Here is a 22,537-nt window from a genome sequence, read left to right on the forward strand (position 1 = left end):
GCGCCGGAGGCGGCGGGGAAACAAGGGGTGTGTTTTCTTTTCTTTCTTCCCGGCCTCCGGTGGCAGCGCCGCGCGGCCCGCTCCGCCCAGTCGGAGGAGACGTCGCTCTTCTGAGTGGCTGCGAGGGCCGCCCCCCAGGCCCCCCCGGCCCCGCGCCCGCACCCGCGCCCCGGATCCCCTGCCCGCCCCCACCCCTCTCCGCCGCTGCCGCCGCCGCCGCCGCCGCCGCCGCCGCCGCGCGGACCCGCCCCGCCTCCCCTCCCCCGGCCCCTCCCTCCTCCCCCGCCCTCCTCCCGGCCGCCCTCCCCCTCCCCCGCCCGCTCTCCCTCGCCCCTCCCCCGCCCGCCCGCCCGCCCGCCGCCTCCGCCCGCCGCCCCGGCCGCGTCGGGTAAACCTGTTTGGCGGCCGCGCCGGGGCGGATCGTGCGGCCGGCGGCTCCCTCGCGGCTCGCGGCGTCGGGGCCCGTGGCGCGCGCGCGGCCGCCCCTCGGCCCCGGAGCCCCTCGGCGGCACCACCATGTACTCGGGAGCCGGCCCCGGTGAGTCCTCGCGCTCAGGGCGCCGGCCCGGCCGCTCGCGCGCTCCTCCCCGCGGCGCCGGCGGCGGTTGGCGGGCTGGGCGCGAGCGCGGCGCGGGCAGCGGGCGGGCGCCGGGGGAGCGGGGCTGGCGGGCCGGGAGGCCGGGGGTCGGGGCCGCCGGCCGTTTCCTCGGCCCCGCGGCGGACACGCAGCCCTGGCCTCCTCGGGCCCGAGTCGTCGGGGCGCCCCGCGCGGCCTGGGCCCTCCCCGCGCTGCGTTCCCGCCACGGTCCGGCGGGCTGGGGCCGGGCCGGAGCGGGGACTGGGCCGGGCGGCCCGCGTGTAGGCCCGAGGCCCGGGCGCCCGCCTGGCCCGGCCTCCTGCGCCAGGCGCCTGGGCCCTTGCGCCGCGCGGGGCTGGCGGGGCCAGCGGGGCTGGCGGGGCCGGGGGCCGAGGCCCGGGCCGGGCTCTAAGCGCCCGAGGGCGTTGAGGCCCGGGCCGGGGGCGCCGAGCTCGGGGCGCGGGCGGCATGGGGAGGAGCGCGGCTGCTCGGCGCAGACCGAGCCGCGGCGAGCCTGGAGCGCTCTCAGTTTCGTTTTTCTTTTTGCCAGTACTTCTGCGGCCCCTTCTCTGAAGGAAAGTCTGGAAATGCTGAATTTTGGCCAATTCGTGCTGGTAGTTAGGGCCGTAGACTGAGAGGGATAGGAAGCGGCACCCTAAAACCCTAAAACTGCGTGCGTCTCATTTTCATTCCAGACACGCCGGCTCCTTATTCAAGTACTAATTTGCCTTTTGCAATTTACTAGAGGAAGGTAAGGAGATGGGCTGATTTCCTTAGCATCCCTTCTTACTAGTCAGCCTCTCTTTCTTTAGAAAAGTTCTAAAAAACTTAAAGCAGTAACACATTTTTTGGATGCACAGTAGAGGGGCGATTAACTTGCTGGGCCAAGAAAATGGTTAAGTGTTGTTAAGCTTTCTCCCTTTCCCGCCAGGCACGTGGCTCCTAAATTTCCCGCTGGCCCTGCCACTTGGACAGGGCATTTCCCGTCCCCTTTGTCCACCACGTTCCAGCGGGCTGCAGGCCCTGCCGGCTCGGCATAGTGTTGCCTTCTCCCAGGGGCCCTAAGCCCTCCCCGGCCTCCTGCTGATGGGGCCCTGGCCCGACGTGTTCCGGGCTCTCCTGATCCATTTGGGTCCCTTGACGTTTTCCCCCACTGCTGTGTGTGTTCACAAACAGTTCTCTGCCTCGTGAATACTTTTTTTTTGATGTCACTTAGTTAGAAAGGTTCTCCAAGGCTGAGCCTGACCAACTTTTAAATCCTTATGGGCCCTCAGCAGTTTGATAGAGGAATGGTTTTAGGCGTAATGGTTTTAACCGTAATCTGGAAGGTGACTCAGCCCCGGCGGGGAAGGGCCGGAGGGGCTCTGTAGTCACGGTCCTGGGAGCAGACTTGGCTCCGTGAAGCCCCGGATAGGTAGCGCCCACCCGTGACATGGCAGGGTCGGCCCTCACCTCCGTGAGTGAGAATCTCCCCGCTGATCCCTGTAGAGGAGCCCAGCAAGTGTTGGCCACTACACTGTACATTTTTTTCACATTTTCAGTTTAAAAGTTGAAGGCCCAGAAAAAGCGAAGAACCTTGAGGAAGGTCAAACCTTTGTGTTGTGTCTGACGTTAGCTGAACCATTGGACAGCTCGCTAAGTTGGTGGTGGTCATTTTGAAGATGGACAGCAGAGGCTCAGAGAGGTTAAGAGCCTTGCGAAGGTCATGTGGCCGGCGAGCATTAGGACGATCTGTCTGATCCCCGTTGACTCTCCATACATTCCCCTTAGAGAAGTGGCTCTCAGTCCTTTGGACCTTGACCCCCAATGAGAAACACCTGTTACATGTAGACTGGGCCCATGTCCTCGCGTGTTCGGGTGTAATTGAAACTCGAGCTTCAGGAAGCACAGCTCACCCATGCTGCGTGCTCTGCACTGGGATATTTTCTGGTCTATTTCATTTTCAAAAAAGCTTTAGTGCTCTGGGCTTCCAGGCTCATTTCAGGTCCTTAACGGCTCTTGGAAAAATCATGCTCTGATGTGGGCCTCTGCATTGTGGCCTGGTGGGGAGAGGGCCCCTTGTTCTCGGCTCACAGATAAAGCTGCCCTGAAATCGGACAGCTTTGGTTGAAAAAATAAATGGGTCTGTAGGATAGTTCTTAGCCAATGGCAGGATGGGAATGAAACCAAATTTCAGGCTATGCACGCGTGCTGTAATTATAAGGCTGTGGTGCTGTTTAATTTTATTCTACACACTAAGGCTTTTAATTTTTAAGAGGAATTTTTGGAATAGAGTCTCTTCAATGAAACTCTTTTTAATGTATTTCCTAATTTAGAATAATAAAAAGACATTTGATCTGGATTGTAGAAAAATTACAAATAGTTTTGCTACTTCCCATTTTAATACAATTATTAAGTGACTTACTAAGTAAATTAATATAAAAATAGAGTCCACAGTAAGCCTGCGTTATGCCCGTTACAAATGCTATTACATATGTGAATTGGTATCTGGACTCTAAAGTTAAGTATGTTACTATTTCTTAGTTAGTTTTTTTTTTTTAACTGTTCCAAAGAGTTAGTGGTTTAGAATGGGTGGACTCCCCAGTGACCCTGAACCTTCATAGATGATCAATCAATTTTTTTTTTAACCACTTAAAGACCTTAAATGGAGTCTCAGTGTTGCATGCTCCAAGGGGGTTGTTTCTGTGGGTTTCACATGCTCAGACTCCTGTGGGTTCCATTCCTCACAGCTTTGCTACAAAGTAACTTCAGCGACATCTAAGGATTACCACTCTGAGAACGACCAACTTTCACTGTGGTTTCTAGTGTCATTTAACTCCTCCTGCACCCCGCTTCTTCTCCCTCAGTTATCTCAGTGAAGATATGACCTGTCTTCCAATAACAGTGCACTGTTGCCAAATAGCAGCCGGCCCTTTGCCCGGGTGAAGCTGCGTCAGGCTGGAGGGCATGGCTGGGTAGTCTGCCGCCCTCTTGTTTTGTGAACGCTCAGAATGTATCACTTGACTTTTAAAATAGTTTCTATTGTGAATTAAAGTACACATGAGTAGAGTGACTGGTATAATACGGCTCCCATTTCTCCATCACCAGCTTCAACAACTATCAAGATTTTCCACATTTGCTTCAAATCTGCCCCTTTCTCCTTCTTTTTTGCGGAAATACTCTTGAGTGAGTTCCACATCTGTCGTTTCACCCTGAATGCTTAAGTACCGTGTCTGAAGGATGGGGACGTTTAAAACTCAATGCCATTATCACACTTAACAGTCCATAATCAATTTTTCTCATTATCGCAGAAGTGTGTTTACTTCCCGGTTGTTTTTGGATCCTGAATTTTATTAAAAGTTCACACATGGATTTGGTTTTATGCCTTTGAGGCTCTTTAATCTCGACTCTACAGCTAGCCCCCTCCCCCCGCCACGTTGACTTGTGAAGACAATGAGGTCCTTAAGATCTCTTCTTCAGGGGATGTATATCTTTCCCCCCAGTTTTCTTTAATTGTTCAGGGTCCCTGTGTTTCTTTGGGGAAGGCTGATGAGATCCAGTTGCTCGTAAGTTTAATTCAGACGCACTTATCTTCAGCGATGTTTTGGGACAGGTCGCTTTGCATCTTTAATTTTCAGCGCAGTGGACTCCACTTTTTACGTGGAGCTGTGTCAGCAGAAGGACCACAGTGTGACGTGGAGAACGTGCCTGGTGCTTGGGCCTCTCGTGCAGCTTCTCTCCTCATCCGGCGCGGTGGACCCCTCCCTCCCCAGTGTGTGGGAGGGAGACGGCTCTCAGCGCCCTTTGTCCTGTTTGCTCCCAGTCATTTCTCTTGACTTTGCGGCCTCACCCCCAGCTTAGCCTCCTCGGCCGGCCGCCTCTGCCGATGGCCCGCCGCCAGCGCCCTCGCCTCCCGGGCCGGGGTTTGGTGCTGGGGTTACAGGCCTGTCCTTTTTCACTCTAGGCAGTGAAAAGGTCATTAAGTATTTACTATTCTAATTTTTTGTCTGCATTTTTTTCCCTCAAAATTTAAAACCCTGAAATGTCCTCTCTCTTTGTGACCAGGCAGCTGTGCCCTCCTAATTTATCTTTGGACAGAGCTGTACCCTTGGCGACGCTACAGTTTATCCTCCAAACTGGGAACTTGTGCAAGTGAAACGGGGCACTCTTAATTACTTCCCTGGGACGACAGGTGTGCACGGACGGTGGCCAATCAGGGTGGACGTCTCCCTAACAGCGTTCCCTAAATCTTAGCCTCGTAGACAGGCTCAAAAACAAAGGGCTTCAGCATTGCTGACTTGTCCGACGCTTCAGTGCTTCCCACTTACTACTAAAATCCTCATACAACCTGAAGGTCACAGGCGCGGTCCTAGAGAGCTGCTGCTTTGTGCCGCAGGGGTGCGCTGCATACCCCCCCCACCCCGTGGTTAACTGCAGGTGGGGGAGACGGCCCTGCTTGCTGAGAACTTGAAACCCCACCTTTCTCGCCTTTCTCTCACTTTCCTCAAGGTCATGGCTCCAGCAGTGGACAGGCAGGGAGCCTGGTCATGGGCTCCAGCCCTGTCCCCATCCTGGGCCTCAGGTTCCTTGTCTGGGCCCGGCTGCCTTAGGTTTCCACGTCTTCGTCCTGCGGTGCATTTGTTCCTCTGTGGACCTCTCATGTGGCTGGAGCTGAGGAAGGAGCTGGTGGGCCCTGGGAACAGAGGGTGTGAAGGCCCAGTGGCCGGTGGGCAGGTGGTAGGGGAGGCGGCACGTCCCACCAGGAAAGGCGCCATCTGCTTTGGTGGCGTGCGGAGTGTCATGTGATCGCATGGGTCCTAGGAAGGTAATTCCAGCAGCCCTGCAGGTGGAAGAGGCGGCCTTGGCAGAGCAGCATGGGGACAGGTGTGACCGAAGAGGTGGGCCGTCAGGGCCTGAGACAGTGGGCCCTGTCTGGGTGGGATGGCCGTGGGCAGAGGGGTGGGTGCCCTGTGAGTATAAGCAGCCAGCGGCCGGCACTCTGGCCCTGGCCTAGCTTTGCATCTCGTTATCTGCACTTACCAGGTAGACTCCACTTAGCAGCGGCACCCGCTAGTATCTGGGCTCCAGACCACACCTCACCAGCTCCGTGACTTTGGCGGTTGTGTATCTTTTCTAAGCCTCGGCTTTCGCACTTCGGAAATGGGGGGGGCGGGGGACAGCACCTCAGGGTTGTTGTGAGCATGAAGTGAGATGTGCTGGACCTTCGTCTCGGCCGAGGGTGGGGGCGAGTCCGCACAGTGGTCTGGTCCCGCCTCCTCATGGGGAGAACCAGGGGCCTGCCCAGAGCGAGAGCCCACGAGCGGGGAGTGGGGAGCTGGCCGCGCCCTCGCCTTCCTGACCCCACTTGCTGAATGTTTGAACACGAAGCTGCCGTCATATCTAGCTTTGTTACCGCAGAAGGAGCAGCAGGCTCCGGGCAGGGCAATCGTGTGTGGCATGTGGACGTGTGGAGTTTGAGGTTCTGGAAGGCTGAGGCGTGCGCTGGGGGTGGAGGACAGGGTCTTGGGCTCAGGGGGATGTGGGTTCACGGGGCTGCCCACAGCCGGTGCTCAGTGAGTGGGAGCTGGGGCCCTGGGGGAATGCAGCCTGGAGCCACCCCCGCAGCTGGTCGCAGAATCACCTGAAGGCTTTTCCCCATCTCTGCCCCTGAAGACCCAGGAAATTACATTTTGCAAATGTCCCAGGTGCTTGCTTTTTAGGAGGAGCTTGAGACCCATTGGTGTTGGGAGAGAGGGCGGGGAGAGGAAGCAGAAAGGAGCCTAGTGCGGCCCCAGGGAGCAGCTCATGCCGGAAACACACCTTGGAGGGCAGCCCCTGAGAGTGGGGTCGCCGGTGGAGGGGGAGGGGTTCTAGGTGGGAGCGTGGGTGTTCTGAAGAGGCGCTTGCGATGCACTGTAAGAAGTTAGCTTTAGTTTACCTGTGGTTCCCTTTCTGAGAGAGCTTAAAGGTCTGACTGAATGAAGGCCACTCCTTTTCAGTGGCTGTAGTTACGGTTCCACGTTGCTTTGAATACAGCTCGTCCACAGCTTCACTTAGAATTGGGTCAGAAGGGGACTTCTGAAGGTGATTCCTGGGGACTTCGGTGAATTCTCAGTGAAAATTGTTCTGCATCCATCTTTAAGAACCCACAGCACCAAACGAACAGAGCTGTAGCCGGGCTGAAGCCAGCCAGCTGGTCACCTGAGGCTGTCTCGTTGCAGCTGAAGCCCATCTTGACGCTCCCTGCTGCCCCCGGGCAGTCCCTTGAGGGGCACTGTGTCTGTGGTTTTCCACGTTATTTCTGGGTGTCTCAGCTCTGAGCTGTAGTACTTAGAGAGTTGCACATAAAAGGTCAAAATGCCGAGGTTCGTAGGTCTGAGTCATTTGAGATGTTTCATCAGCTTTGACTCCAAGTTAAATAATACAGCCATTGAGAGTAGATTCTTACAGCGCCCCATGGATGCTGGTGGAGGAGCTTGAGCCTGGCGGGCCTGTTCCCGTGGCCCAGGGGTAGGTGGGCGCGCTTTGTGCCGTTCGTTTGTGAGCCCGGAGAGTGGGAGGCCCCTGCACTGGGCACTTGCTCGCCAGCTTCTCAGCCCCTGCTTTAACCGAGCTCACGCAAGACGCGACCGTGGCAGGGTGTCGGGCGTGACGGGGCTGCTCTGTAGCCGGTGCTGCCTCTGAGTCTCAGAGACCGTGGCCGAGGCTCCTGTCCCGGCGGCACTTGTGTTCTCAGAGTCCTTGCCGCCACTCTTGTGGGGCAAGGCCCTGTCCGTGCGGCGGGCTGAGCAGAACGAGAGAAAACCGAGGACTTCTCCTGGCCTTACGGGTAGCAGGAGGTGGCATCGTTTGTTTTTTGTAGGAACAAAGGCACTAACAGAGAAGTACAAGTGAGAAGTGGAGAGAAGGCAGAGGAAGATGGAGAGCGATAAAAGGCTAACACTGGACACAAACGGGGGCGGCAGAGAGCCTGGAGCCCCGGGAGCTGTAGGTGTCGCCGTGACGCGCCCGCAGACCTCCTCTCACGGTGGGGCAGACCCAGGGCACGGGCTCCGGGTCAGGCCGGCCTCGCTTGAATCCTGACTGTGTGGCTGGGCATTCGCTCGGCCTCTCTGAGCCTCAGGCGCCTCCTCGTGCAGGGAGTGAACACCCGGCGGTGCAGGTGCTCTGACCAGATGACAGAACGCGGCAGGCTGATGTCGCTTCCCTCTGCGCCTGGCCCCGGGCAGGGCCGCTGGCCGCCGTGTCCCTCCCTCGGTCACTTTACCCTCGCTGTTTCCTCCGCACACAGTGGCTTCTCTCCTTGACCCTCCTGGCTGACCTCTGGGTCTTCACTTTGTAAGCCGTGAGGGATACGAATACATTTCACAGACCACATCCCTGATAAATACCATTTACCAGGTGCGTTGTATCCACAGCTGCCTTGTACGGCTCAGTACCAGGGAAGTGAAAGGTCGGCCTTGATGCTCGGAGCTCACGTTCCTGGCAGAGTCGGTCAGCACAGACCCAGCTGTGCTGTGCGGTGGGGACCCGCCTTGCGTGGTCACGTGGTGGCAGTGATGCTGGGGGAGCACCAGATTCTGTCTCCAGATGGTGAGCTGGCACAGCTGGGTGAACCAGAAGACAGTGTTCTACCTGTGATTCTACGTGGTGACTGGGGGCGGGGGACATCGCTGGGGACCTTTGGTTTCCGCTGTGTGCCGCTGTTTTAGCAAGTGTGCGGTTTGTTCAGTGTGAACACGCGTGCCTCACTACAAGAGCATCATGTTAGACTTGGAGGGCGTCTCAGTGCCAAGACTGGTAATCACAACTTAACCTTGAGCTGGAGGCATGGATGGCTTTGGGGGATGAACAGTCAGAGCACATGTGAGGGGAGATGGAGAATCGAAACAAGTCGCGTACAAGTCACGTGGTTGTAAAGTGCGCCTGGGGCACCTGTGATGGAGAAGCCAGGTGAGCAGGATCGGGGCCCTGCTGCATGGTGGTCAGTGCAGGCGCATTGAGAAGGCACCTTGGAGCAACTTGGCCAGAAGAAGAGGGGGGAGGGAGGTCATGCTGAGCTTGGAGCCTTTGGCGGGACTTTGAGCCCAGGAGGGGCTGGGCAGAGGAGGGCATCAGCCGGCAGAGTTTTTACAGTGATCTCTGTGGACGTGTGGAGGCAGGGAGCCGGCCTGGAGGAGGTTAGCGTGGAGGGCTGAGCCCGGGTCGGCTGGAGAGCGTGGGCGGAGGGAATAGCCTGTGTCCTGCCCCCGCGGGTCCCCACAGGCAGCCGTGTTTCATCAGGAGCCCCAGGCACAGTCCTGCCCCTCGCGCTTGTCTTTCTTTATGTTTGGCCGCACTGAGGGGCATGAGGAATCTTTTCCCCGACCAGGGATCGAACCTGCGCCCCTGCAGTGGAAGCGCGGAGTCTTAACTGCTGGACCGCCAGGGCAGTCCCTGCAGCTTGTCTTTTTTTTTTTTTTTTTTTTTTTTAATATTGACTTACTTATTTTGGCTGCGTCAGGTCTTAGTCGAGGCACACGGGATCTTCAGCACGCGGGATCTTTAGTTGCGCCATGCGAGCTCTTAGTTGCGGCGTTCATGCGGGATCTAGTTCCCCGACCAGGGATGGAACCTGGGCCCCCTGCGTTGGGAGCTTGGAGTCTTACCCACTGGACTGCCAGGGAAGTTCCCCCTGCTCCTTGTCTTGATGCAGACCCCAGTCATCTCATTTAATTTACAGTATGTCTGAGGATATCCCTGTGATATAAGGATGTCTGTCTTTTCCTCCCCCTCCCCCCTCACATAACCCCTAGTTACCAGTGTCCTGGACCACACAGTTAGTCCAGATCTGCTCAGTTTCTCACATGTCATGGATTGTTAACAGCTCATTGGATCGGGATCCAGATAAGGCCCACATTGTGATCGGCTGATGTGAGTCTTAAAATAAGAGCTTTATTGAGGTGTAACTCACGTACCATACAATTCACCATTTAAAGTGTAAAACTCCGCGTGCTTTAGTACCTTCACAGACTTGTGCAACCATCCCCACAACCTAATTTTGGATATTTTTGTTCCCTCCCCCCAAAGAAGGGCTGTACCCGTTAGCTGTGACTCCTCATCCCTACCCCCCACCACCAGACCTAAACAACCACTCTTTTTTTTTTTTTTAGCATCTTTACTGGAGTATAATTGCTTTACAAAGTTGTGTTAGTTTCTGCTTCATAACAAAGTGAATCAGCCATATGCATACACATGTCCCCATCTCCCCTCCCTGTTGCGTCTCCCTCCCGCCCTCCCTATCCCACCCCTCTAGGTGGTCACAGAGCACCGAGCTGGTCTCCCCTAAACAGCCACTCTCTGAACCTCTCGTGTTTGCCGCCGCCTTTCCCGCTGCTCTTGGTGGGTTGAAGAAGCTGGCTTGTGTGTGTTGTCTCCTTTCCCCACCAACTAGATTTCGCTGATTGCGTCTCCTTGGTGTAATTCAGCGTGTTTGTTTGTCTGTCCTGTGTGGATTTCTTGCAAATTAGTGGTCAGACCCAAAGGCTTGATCTGATGCAGGTTCTACTTTTTTGGGTTTTGTTGCTTTTTTTTTTGGTGTGAATACGAGTTGCTGTTGATCGTTAATCATTAGGTTCCATTAATTTATTAGGGTTTGTACAACGCTGATGCTCTGTATGCACAACAAAAACTTCCCCTGGGCACCTGTTTGGGTTTGGATCTGTCTTGAAGGCAGAGGAATGTCAGTGAACAGCCTGAAGGCAGGACAGCCTGTTGAGAAGAGAGGCTGGTCCAGGTAGGCAGGCACTGAGTGTGATGTCGGGGGTTTGGAGGTGATGCTGTGGGTACCCGGAAGGTGAGCTGAGGGTGGGACTTTTTTCTGTTCTGCAGGTAACGGGGACCCTCTGAGTATTTGGCAGGTGTGTGACAGGCTGGGGTGGTCTGGCCGGTGACAGGAGTCTTCACCTATGTTTGGTGGGGACGTGGTAAGGTTCCCTGTTGGTGGCAGGTCAGTGCTGAGGGGAGGAGAGTGGAGAGAGCTGGGAGCCTGTGTCGGGGCGGGAGGTGAAAACCGCTCCCCGCAGCTGACCTGCTGGCGTCAGCGAGGCGACCCCGGGTAGGGAAGGAGCTGCAGGGGTAAGCTTTCTTTTGTAGATATGCTAAATTTCAGGCGATCCTAAGAAATCCGGGAGAAAAAACCCCATGGCATTCACTTTGCATCTTTATAGCACCCAGTGCATTTTGCCTGGTGGGGGCCTCTTTCCTTCATTCTGTTGTAAACTCCATTTGCTCGCCGCCCAGGACCATCCTGGTTATGTTTTGTCTTTCCAGTGTCTACCGTAGTGTTTTCTTTTTACTCGATAAATCCTTATTACGTTCAATTCTTCATTGTTTAAAAGCTAAATCAATTGAGTTGAAACTTGTGTGCACGTCTGAAAAGCCCTGCCCCCAGCCTGGCGTGGCACCTCTTCTCGCTTGGCCCTCCCTTACCCCTGGCGCCCTGTGGTTCTTCTCTCCAGCTCTGCCTGGAGTCCAGGGTGCTGACTGTCGGGCAGTGTGGAGGGAAGTGGACCAGGGGGCCACTTGCCAACTGACCTACTTAGATGGGTAGTGGATGTCCGTGGGGGGGTAACCGCGTGACCTCTCAACAGGCAGGCAGTGGGGTCTGCCGCAGCACCCTGCAGCCGCTCCACCGCCCTCCTGTGAGTGCCTCGGCCCTCGGTGCTGGGAGGTTCCGCGCGGGCAACCCCGAGCCGCACTGCTGCTCTGGCTGTTAGAGGCCAACTGCCTCCCTCTTGGCTTCCTTAGATCTTGTCCAAAGCTGTGCCCTCAGGAGGCAGGCCTGGAAGGAGGCACCCAGCTAGAAGCTGCATGGGCACGTGGAGGGGGGAGCCTGAGAGAGCACCTGCGCCTGTTTGTAGCCAGTGTCTTCACCTGTAAAGTGGGGATGAGTGCCTCCCTTCCTGTGAGGATAAAGCACATTAATGCATGCAAGTGCACAGGGCAGGGCTGGGCAGGTGTGGTGCTGGGATGGGACTCGGGACCAAGCTGAGAGTTGTGGTTTCACCAGGTGCTGGGGTCCTGTGATGAAGGGCTGCTGAGCCACTTTCTCTCAATGATGGGATTCTAGGGGTGAGTTAAGGGAAAAATGCATGTCTTGGGTGAAAATTCTCTGAAAAATAAATGCTGTGGGCTTCCCTGGTGGTGCAGTGGTTAGACTCCGCCTGCCAGTGCAGGGGACATGGGTTCGATCCCTGGTCTGAGAAGATCCCACATGCCGCAGGGCAACTAAGCCCATGCGCCACAACTACTGAGCCCTCATGCCACAACTACCGAAGCCCACGTGCCCAGAGCCCATGCTCCATAACAAGAGAAGCCACCACAATGAGAAGCCCACGCACCGCAACGAAGAGTAGACCCAGCTCGCCGCAGCTAGAGAAAGCCCAGGCACAGCAACAAAGATCCAGCACAGCCAAAAATAAATAAATAAAATAAATACATTTAAATAAATAAATGCTGCGACGTAAGTAGAAAAGATGGTGAGAAATTTGGTTATAAAACTGTAGGAACTCTGGGTGGCAATTTTTTTTCTTTTGTCTTTAGAAGAGAAACAAAGAACTAGGTTGACTTTTTGAGGGATTTGAATCTCATTCCACCAGGGAAGCATCTCACCTGAGGTGGTGGGCGTCCTGGGTGTCTGGAGCATTGTGTTGAGAAAGAGGCTGAGCCCCAGCCTGGGCTTATCGGAGGAGGAGGAGGGCGCCCAGATGGGTTTATCAGCGTCTGCCACGGGGGCAGCGGGCCGAGGGTGGTGCCCTCCTGGCTGGCCGGGAGTCGCCATCCCAGCACGACATACTTTAAGGATGAGACACACCCTACTAAGCTATCCGACGGTACCTGGTGTCGTTCCAACAAACATTTATTTGAAGAGCGGTTTATATTTTATTTTTGCATGTTTTTATCGAAATAGGTGTTTTTCAGTCCGTGTCGTAGAATCATGGCTGTTAACGAATCTTGCAGAGTCATCCTTCAGGTTGGGCATGCTCAGGCTGCTGCTGTAAGGTGGGGTTTCATTCCCCTGGTCCAGGTCCCTGGCCTCCTTCAAGGCAAACCTACAGCACTTTCCCCTGCTTCTTTTACTTGTGTGGTCTATTCCAAGTGTGTCTGCACGTCAACAAAGGGAGAGAAAAAAGATCGAAAAAAGATCGGTGTTTCAGAGAGGCGGTGTTTTCAAAATGTAACGGCCTCTTTTTTTTTTTTTAATTGAGATGAAATTCACATAATATAAACCATTTTAAAGTGAACAATTCAGTGGCATTTAGTACATTCAGTGTCAGGCGACCATCACCTCTATCTAGTGCCGAAACATTTTCGTCACCCCAAAAGAAAATCCTGTACCCATTAAGGAGTCACTCCCCATTCCCCACTCCCTCCATCCCTGGCAGCCACCAGTCGGCATTCTGTCTGTGGATTTGCTTCATCTGGATATTTATGTAAATGGAATCATAAAATATATGACCTTTTACGTCTGGCTTTTTTCACTGAGCATGATGTTTTCAAGATTTGTGTCCTAGTGTGTGTCAGCACTTCATTTTTCTTTATGGTTGAATAACCCATTTTGTGGCTATATCACAGTTTGTTTTATCCATTCATCTGTTGTTGGTGGGCATTTGAGTGGTTTCTACCTTTTGGCTGTTGTGAATAGCGCTGCTGTGAACATTCGTATACACCATATTCGTATATGGTGTGTGGCATGCGTCTTCATTTCTCTTGGGCGCATACCTAGGAGTGGAATTGCTGGGTTTTACTCTGTCACTTTGTGAAGAGCTGCTGAACTGTTTCCATGGTGGCTGCACCACTTTACGTTTCTGCCAGCAGTGGTTTGTTTCTCCACGTCCTCACCGACACTGATTATTGTCATCACAGCCTTTTAGAAAGTGGAGTTCTTAATGTAATATATCATATCTGGCATATTCTGTTACTTACCAAAGTGGAAAAAGATATTAGATTTAAGCATGTTTTGCCAAGATCTACCTAATAGCTATAAGGCATATCCATTTCTTTGTGCTAGAGTTTAGAGTATGTTTGGAATCTGGACAATTAGATAAACACAGTAAAGCTAAACATACTTTAACAGGGTGGGAAAGAATATGAGAGTCCAAAACCGAGATCAGGCCTGTGTGTCTAATGTCAAAAATGCTCACTCTTTGAGTAAGTACTGAGTGCCAGCTATGTGCTGGGCCTCTTGCTCAGTGCCGGGGGACAATGATGGGTGCAAACCCAGGTCGCCTCTGCCCACTGAGCTCACTGACCGAGTCGTGAACACAGACGTGCAATGCGTGGTCACCGCAAATCCATGCGAGATGGCGGGTGTTTTAGTGCAGGCGGGAGGGGGCAAATTCCAGAGCGAATGTGGCGGGGATCCTGGCCTGTTGGGGGCCTGGGATGGGGCTGCACCTGGGATGGGGCTGCATGGGCCCAGGGGCAGAGGCCTCCCTGAGCACAGCGCTTTTAATCCAGAACACTGGGGCGCCGGTGTGAGAGACGCACGCATGCCTTGTATGTTTCTGAGGAGCCCCTGGCTGCCGGGTGGAGAAGAGATGGGAAGTGGCTTGGCAATGTGCAGAAGTGTCCCACTGGAGAGGTCCTGCAGGCGGAGGATGGAGCAGGTGTGGTCCTGGGAGAGCAGAGGGTCTGGAAGGTGTCTGATGTGTTTGGGGCTTGGACGGGTGGTGACGCAGCGTACTAGGAGAAGTGGGCAGATTTAAGTTGAGTTTTGCAGACTTTGAAAAAAATTTTAAGGGGCTTTTTAGTGAAGAAACTTTCAAATGCACATGAAAGCAGAGGGAGCAATACAGGAGCCCACGCGCGGCCGTCACTCCGCTCAGCCGTTCGGGGCAGCCTCGCTCACCTGTCTCTCTCCTGCTCCCCACCCTCCGTTACTTGAAGTATCGTGTCATTGCATTCGTAAGGATTCATTTCTTTTGAAATAATTTTAGACTTACAGGAAAGTAGCCAGAACAGCGCTACAGTGGAGTTCCCATACCAGCTCCCCTCAGTGTTATCATCTTATATAATTGGAGGACAGTTACGAAAACCAGGAGATTAACATTGGCATAGTCCTATTACACCATCTAAAGATCTTACTCAAATTTGGCTGTTCGTCTGACTAATGTCCATTTCCCGGACACCCCATGTCCAGTTCTGGGCCCCCATCCAGCCTAGCCCCCTGTCCCGTTCTGGGCCTCTGTCCAGCCTCGGGAGCCGACCTTGCACGTCCCCTCACTTTCTCCAATCTGTGACAATTCCTCGTTCTTTCTTTGTCTTTTGTGACCTTGATGTGGAGCTCTTTCAGGTTGGTGCGTCCATCTTTTCAACACGCCCCACCGTTTTCTAATTATTTCCCTTCTGGAGCTACAGGATACTCCAGTCTCTTCTTGTATTTTTCCTGCCCCAATTCATTTCGTCGAGGAGCCCTGGTTCTTTTTCTTGGAGAAATGGTGTGAGAAGCTGAGACCTGCTTGCTGAGTGTGCTCCTAGCCCCCTGGGGTGCCCTCGCTTCTGGTTCTCTCAGTGTACACAAGATATGCATGTATTTGTACTCACAGGCCTGTACATACACATCTGTATTTATCTCTCTGTGTATGTATTAGAAGCCGTGAGTTCACACTTGCATTTCTGATTTCAATCCCATATCACGTGGTTTATTCTTGCTTTCTTCTTTCCTTATTTATAACTTCTTCATCAGGTAGTGAGAAGTCTGGGTCTCATTATCCACAGTGTATTTGCTTATTTGTTCAGACCTGGCGTACACAGAAAGTAGTTTTGGAATGACTGCCCGGCCGCTGGGAGAAACAGGCCTGCTCACTGGAGAACCGATCTGTGCCTGGCTCCCCAGCATTTGGCCGTGGAGTGCTCAGTCCGGACGGTAGCTTCCCAAGGTCCCCCCTCGCTCCTTGTCCCCACCTTGGGTGGGGTCAGCACGCGGCCTTGGGGCGCCTGCTCTGCCCTGTCCCCCTTCCTCTAACAGTCACTGAGAGAGCCGTGCAGCATATGCTGCGTTGCATGATGGTTTCATTTTTAATTTGTTTTAATTTAAGTATAGTTGAGCATTGTTGTTTTGTGTCTCTTGTGTCCTTGCTCCGAGTTCTTCTAGTATATGAGAAATTCAGTTTAGGGAATTCCCTGGTAGTCCAGTGGTTGGGACTTGGTACTTTCACTGCCGAGGGCGTGGGTTCAATCCCTGGCTGGGGAACTAAGATCCCACAAGCCATGCGGTGTGGCCGAAAAGGAAAAAAAGAGAAAAGAAATTTAGTTTCATGTTTGTGGATGGTAATAAGCAGTCCGGTGTGGAAATGAGACTGTTATTCGTGTTGCATTTGAAATCTGAAACAAATTGAGGCGACTTGGGACCCCAGCTCTGTTACAGGGTTGCCCTCCTAAACGCTAGGGTTGCTGCAAGTATGTGCCGGAGCCCAGGAGTAGAGACTTGGTGACAGACTTGGTGACAGTGGCCGCAGCCTGGGAGGGCTGGCTGGCTGGCTGCTCTTCGCGGATGGTCTGTTGGTGCAGCTCGAATCCCAGGCATGCGTGCTGCCCGCTTACTGGCTGGCGTGGGAGCCGATGGGCCGGGGGCAGCCTTCCTGGACCAGGAGCAGCAGCCGTGGTCTCCAGAACGGAGGTGCCGACCGCCCCCTTCCGCTCCACAGGTTTTCCTTACGGTCTGGACTGTGACCACAGGCACTGTTGCCTTTTGGTTCTAATTTAAAAAAAAAAAAATTATTCTACCCTTCATGATAAAAGGAATACATGCTCGGGGCTTCCCTGGTGGCGCAGTGGTTGAGAGTCCGCCTGCCGATGCAGGGGACATGGGTTTGTGCCCCGGTCTGGGAAGATCCCACATGCCTCGGAGCGGCTGAGCCCGTGAGCCATGGCCGCTAAGCCTGTGCTCCGCAGCGGGAGAGGCCACAACAGTGAGAGGCCCGTGTACCGCAAAAAAAAAAAAAAAAAAAAAAGGAATACATGCTCATTTCAAATAATGTAGAAATACTGAAATAAAAAGAGAAAATATCCACCGGTAATATTCCTTAGAAGCAATAGTTAATGTGTTAACAATATGTATATGTTTGCTTCCAGACGTTTTTCTCTGTACATACGCAGTGGGGCTTAGCCCACACTGAAAATTTTATGTTGTTTCTTTTCACCAATATCTTGAGCATTTCTGAGAGCTATTTATTTGTTGGGGGTGTGTGTTTACAACAGTGTTTAAAGTAAGTAATGAAGGCAGCACACTTGTGTCAGGTGGTGGTCTCCCACGGGACCCAGGTGATGAGCACGGGCAGCTGTGGCCTGATTCCTGGTTAGGTGCCCCCCAGCTGCGTGACAGTTCTCATGCCCATTATACCAAATGGGCGTGAGACCGAGGCGCGAGACGGAGGGGATGAGGGGATGATGACGTGCCAGTAATGCCCTCAGAGTCATTGTGAAGGTTCGGTGGGTTAACAGGCTCGAGCGCTCCTGGAGCTGCTGGTTTCACTATCATCCTTACGTGTACTCAGAGCTCACTATCATCTTTACGTGTACTCAGAGCTCACACTCTTTTCCTTCAGAGCACGTTTTTACCGTCCCCAGAAAAGTGTTGAGGGATGGCTTGGTGTCCTGTCTCTCACTGACCCTAAGCTGCCAGAGGGCAGGACCACGTCTCACCCGCAGCTCTGTTGCTAGTGGAGATTAGGTTGTCGGCATCCATTTGGTGGAGGGTGTGTGTGTGTGTGTGTGTGTAGGGTGCGGGAGGAGACAGGCTGCTTACTAAAAACACACTGGCACTTAGATAGAAACGGTTAGTGCCAAGACCTGTCTAGTCCCTGGGTGTCAATTACACAGGCTCTGTGCTAATATAAGTCGACTTCATGCATAAGGTGGGCCCCGGGACACCTGCTGAGCACCCTCTGGGCGGACAACGTATCCCAAGGCTGAGAACAGAGAAGAATGGAGCTGCTGCACCCCCTGGGGAGCTCCCCTTCTTGGGGAGCCCAGGGGAACTGGAACAGGGGTTCTGCAGCTGTGTCCTGGGTTCACAGCATCACCTCACTCGCCACGTTACTGCTGGTGCCTGTAAAATGGGGGTGTTGATAGTACCAATTTTTATTATAACTAATAACAATGTAAAATTATGTGTCAGCTATCAGGACATTTGTCAGCATAATGTGTTTTGTATATAATATAGAGATATATTTAGTTACAGTAAATGCTGATTACACTTATTGTAATTATCAATGTTATATGATTGTTAATTACATAATAATTAATATAACTTGTTGTTACAATGATCATATTAACAGTCATTTTATTGTGAAGGTAAAAAATGAGTTAACATGGCAAGTGCCTGCTGATGCCTAGGGAGTGCTCAATGCATGTTACTTATTACAGCGGTGATTTTAGCGGGTGGAAGAAATGTTGCGGCTTCTTTAAGAAGTATGCCCTTCTTAGAGGAATCTGAAAATTACGCTTAGAGGGACGTTTGTGCCAGTGCTGCCTGGGGCTGGTGAGGGCTGCGTGAGGCAGGTGTGGGCTTGGGGACGTCTTGGGGAGGCTCCTCTCTGGCCTGGGCCACGGGGCAGAGAAGTTGTGCAGGGCTTGGTCACAGGGGTGCCTGTGCAAGGACGTGGACCTCCCAGTGCAAACCCTCTGTAGTGCCCCCAGTTCTCCACTGAGCGTGCCCTGCGTGGCAGCACGTCCGTCAGTCCACAGGATCTTCCATTATATTCCAGAAAGGTGCGTCCACTGGGGGTGAGCTTTGGTTGAGAGATTACAGATTACAAGTTGATATAGATGAGTGACGTAGCATGTGTTTCTCATAAAAAACCCTTCTTCGAATGGGAACAGCTTTTTCTTCTAAGTGACCGTTCTGGTCTTTGGTCCAAGTTGTTTGCTTGGACATTGTCAAAGTTATTTCTAAAGAAAGCCCCAGAAGAAACAAAGCAGACCCGTTAGTGCTGTAACTCAATAGTGTGTTTTAATTTGAAACAGGCAACTGCATGGATGGGGTATGTGGTGCCCGGAAGGGGAACATCTCTGCGTGTAACAAAGCTGTGTGGAGAGCTGGAAAACCGACACTTCCAAGAAGCTCGTCCAGCTTTTTAAACCAGCAAAACCCCTCTGAGCGTGTTAAAATTTCATTTAACTTGTGTTTATCTCCCCAGAGCATGCCACAGTCCACAGAAACTGCTATTTCTGACCTGATGTGTGGTGCCCTTTTATTCCGTCCCTAAAATGTCAGCTGTTGATCCACCAGTGGAGAGGCCTCCTCTTCATTTTGGCTCTTTGGCTTTGTCTCTGCCACCGCTCAGACGGCTGTTTCAGTGTGGTGAAAGCTGGGCCGTGCGCTCGGCAGACTCCCTGGGGCCAGGGCAGCAGCGAATGGCCACCTGTGGGCCCTGGAGCCTAAGAGCGGGTGTAGGTAGCTGGTGGCGGCTGACCCCTGGTTGGCTGCTCCTGGGCCAGTAGGACCTGAGTCCTGCGTGGTGCCCTGTCTCCATCCACTTTATTACATTTTTGCTTATTTTATTTAAACATTTATTTATTTATTTTGGCTGCGCTGGGTCTTTGTTGCAGCACACAGGATCTTGGTTGTGGCACGCAGACTTCTTAGTTGCGGCATGCTGCGTGATCTAACCTGGGTTGTTCCCTGACCAGGGATCGAACGCGGGCCCCCTGCATTGAGAACGCGGAGTCCTACCCACTGGACAGCCAGGGAAGTCCCATTTTTTGCTTACTTTAAAAGTGGTTTGTTTTAAATGTTTGCATTTAGCCAATCAATACCTGTATCCTTACAGCTAAAAGTGCTATTTACAGCATGATTACAGGACTTAGGAAGCAGTTAATTATGGACTGTGCTGAAAGCAATGAGTGAGTGAATGGCAGTGACCGGCAGGGAGTGGCCACAGGCCCTTGTGTGAGGAGGGCATTAATGAGAATCACACACGTGAAGTTTGAGACTCGGGAAGTGGCTTCAGCTGGCAGGTGTATGAAGACGGCAGGGGGCAGGAGGGGTCAGTTCAGTGGTGGCAGTAGCAGCTCAGTGGGCGTCCTGCTGGCTGCGTGCCACTCGCAGGGTGCTGTTCTTTTCTTTTCTTTTTTTTTTTTTTAAACATCTTTATTGGAGTGTAATTGCTTTACAATGTGTGTTAGTTTCTGCTGTATAACAGAGTGAATCAGCTATACATATACATGCATCCCCATATCCCCTCCCTCTTGCGTCTCCCTCTTTCCCTCCCTATCCCACCCCTCTAGGTGGTCACAAAGCACCAAACTGATCTCCCTCCCTGTGCTATGCGGCTGCTTCCCACTAGCTAACTACTTTACATTTGGTCGTGTGTGTATGTCAATGCCACTCTCTCACTTCGTCCCAGCTTACCCTTCCCCCTCCCCGTGTCCTCAAGTCCATTCTCTACATCTGCGTCTTTGTTCCTGTCCTGCAATGGTTCTTCATAACCTTTTTTTTTTTTAGATTCCATCTATACATGTCAGCATACGGTATTTGTTTTTCTCTTTCTGACTTACTTCACCCTGTATGACAGACTCTAGATCCATCCACCTCACTGCAGATAACTCAATTTTGTTTCTTTTTATGGCTGAGTAATATCCCATTGTATATATGTGCCACATCTTCTTTATCCATTCATCTGTTGATGGGCATTTAGGTTGCTTCCATGTCCTGGCTATTGTAAATAAGGCTGCAGTGAACACTGTGGTACATGACTCTTTTTTTTTTTTTTTTAAATAAATTTATTTATTTATTTTTGGCTGTGTTGGGTCTTCGTTGCTGTGCTTTCTCTAGTTGTGGCGAGCTGGGGCTACTCTTAGTTGCAGTGCACGGGCTTCTCATTGCGGTGGCTTCTGTTGTTGTGGAGCACGGGCTCTAGGCACGCGGGCCTCAGTAGTTGTGGCTCACGGGCTCTAGAGCGCAGGCTCAGTATTTGTGGCGCACGGGCTTAGTTGCTCCGTGGCATGTGGGATCTTCCTAGACCAGGGCTCGAACCCGTGTCCCCTGCATTGGCAGACGGATTCTTAACCACTGCGCCACCAAGGAAGTCCCATGACTCTTTTTGAGTTATGATTTTCTCAGGGTATATGCCCAGTAGTGGGATTGCTGGGTCGTATGTAGTTCTATTTTTAGTTTTTTAAGGAACCTCCATACTGTTCTCCATAGTGGCTGTACCAATTCACATTCCCACCAACAGTGCAAGAGGGTTCCCTTTTCTCCACACCCTTTCCGGCATTTATTGTTTGTGGATATTTTGATGATGGCCATTCTGACCGGTGTAAGGTGGTACCTCATTGTAGTTTTGATTTGCATTTCTCTAATGATTAGTGATGTCGAGCATCCTTTCATGTGTTTGTGGGCAATCTGTATATCTTTGAAGAAATGTCTATTTAGGTCTTCTGCCCATTTTTGGATTGGGTTGTTTGTTTTGATATTGAGCTGCATGAGCTGCTTGTAAATTTTGGAGATTAATCCTTTGTCAGTTGCTTCATTTGCAAATATTTTCTCCCATTCTGAGGGTTGTCTTTTCATCTTGTTTATGTTTTCCTTTGCTGTGCAAAAGCTTTTAAGTTTTCAGAGGGTGCTTTTCGTATTCAGGCTTGACCTTAGCGGGACCTGTCACACCCCCCATTATGGAAGTGAGGAAACTGAGGCACAGACTGCAGGGCACACGGCGGGAAGTACTGGATCCCCGATTTGGACCTGAGCAGCTACCTGCGGTCCTAGAACCTTGACCCCCAGTGCCCAGACAAGTGGGTGAAACTTGCTGGGGTTGATGAACGCATGGGAGGGTAGCTGACTGGCTTTGCCATTATTATGCAAATGTGCAGGACTTTGTCAGGGCGTTCTTTGTAGCAGCACAAACTTCATTACGAAATAAAAGGGAAAAATTGACTTAGCTTAAGTGGGTTTGGATTTTCTAGTGTTTTGATTAAAGAACATTCAGTTGATTTTGGTGGGGGGAGGGATGCTGTTTTGAATTAGTGAATATTGACTGAGTTTTACTGTTGCTTTCTTTAAAGCCGTGGATTTCTGCGTCTGTTTCAGGTCGGGGCGCCCCCCCAGGCTGCCCTGGGAGGGGATTTCCATTAGCCGCCCTTTGCTGACATCCCCGGGCATTTTCATTTTCTTAACACTCACTGACGTCTGATCACTTTCACATGCTTTTGTGAAGGATGATGACCAGAATGGGGTGATAGGATGAAGGACCTTGTTAAAGCCCAGCCCCTGGATCCCTGTACCATTTTCCCCCTTTTTACATCAGAATGAAACGGGCTGAACTTGGGGAGGTGGCCCGGGGAGCCGCGGCTGTGTGGGTGCTCCGTGGCCCTGTTTACGCTGCTCCCCTTGGCTTGTGAGACGGCCATCACCGTCACCCCTTAGTCTGTGTAATCGTAGCGTGTCGCCACCTTGAGAGCTGGTTCCATCGTGTGGCGTGTTAGCGCAGCAGTGGGGGAGATGGGGGAGGAGGTGTGGGTTGTTGTTGCCTTTTTTTTAAGGTTAAACTGGAAAATAGGCCAAGGAAAGCATGTTGTGGACTTCGAGGGCCCTCAGGTGATTTCCCCTCTCCTCTGCAGTCTCGTAACCTGTGGAGATCCCAGGGCCGGTGAGGAGGGAGTACCAGCCCCTGGCCCTCCAGCATGGTGGCCGTTGATGAGGCTGTTTGCTCACTGAAAGGGGTGGAGGGCACCTGTTTGCTCAGACCTTGTCCCTGGCGAAATTTTATGTATTTTGAAGTGAACGGTGTTTGCTGTCTCTGACTTGAGCACTTGACGAGTAGTTGTTTAAACTGAAGTAACTGGGTGCGCTTGGAGGTGAGGTGAGGATTTGCCAAACCTGCACAGAAGGTGCACGGCGCACTCGTCCTTGTATCCCAGGGTCCTGAGAGCTCAGTGCGTTCGCAGACTTCGTGTGCCCACTTTCCTCCCCATCCCTGGTTGTGGGTGTTAGGCGAA

General features: G+C 52.6%; 1 protein-coding gene across 3 annotated transcripts in view; it reads left to right on the forward strand.

The window, feature by feature from the left end:
- The first annotated feature begins 395 nt into the window (after positions 1 to 395).
- AGO2 (argonaute RISC catalytic component 2) overlaps positions 396 to 22,537 on the forward strand; it is a 97,519-nt gene continuing 75,377 nt past the window's right edge. For 2 of the 3 annotated variants that reach the window (XM_082601298.1, XM_082601299.1), the window contains exon 1: positions 396 to 538. In XM_082601298.1, the coding sequence (XP_082457424.1) occupies positions 517 to 538 (22 nt within the window). In that variant the 5' untranslated portion in view covers positions 396 to 516. The remainder of the gene's footprint in view (positions 539 to 22,537) is intronic. The other variant, XM_082601300.1, reaches the window with a different exon arrangement.

Source organism: Mesoplodon mirus (genome assembly GCF_964341445.2).
Source record: "Mesoplodon mirus genome assembly, chromosome: 16".
Classification (NCBI taxonomy): domain Eukaryota; kingdom Metazoa; phylum Chordata; class Mammalia; order Artiodactyla; family Ziphiidae; genus Mesoplodon; species Mesoplodon mirus.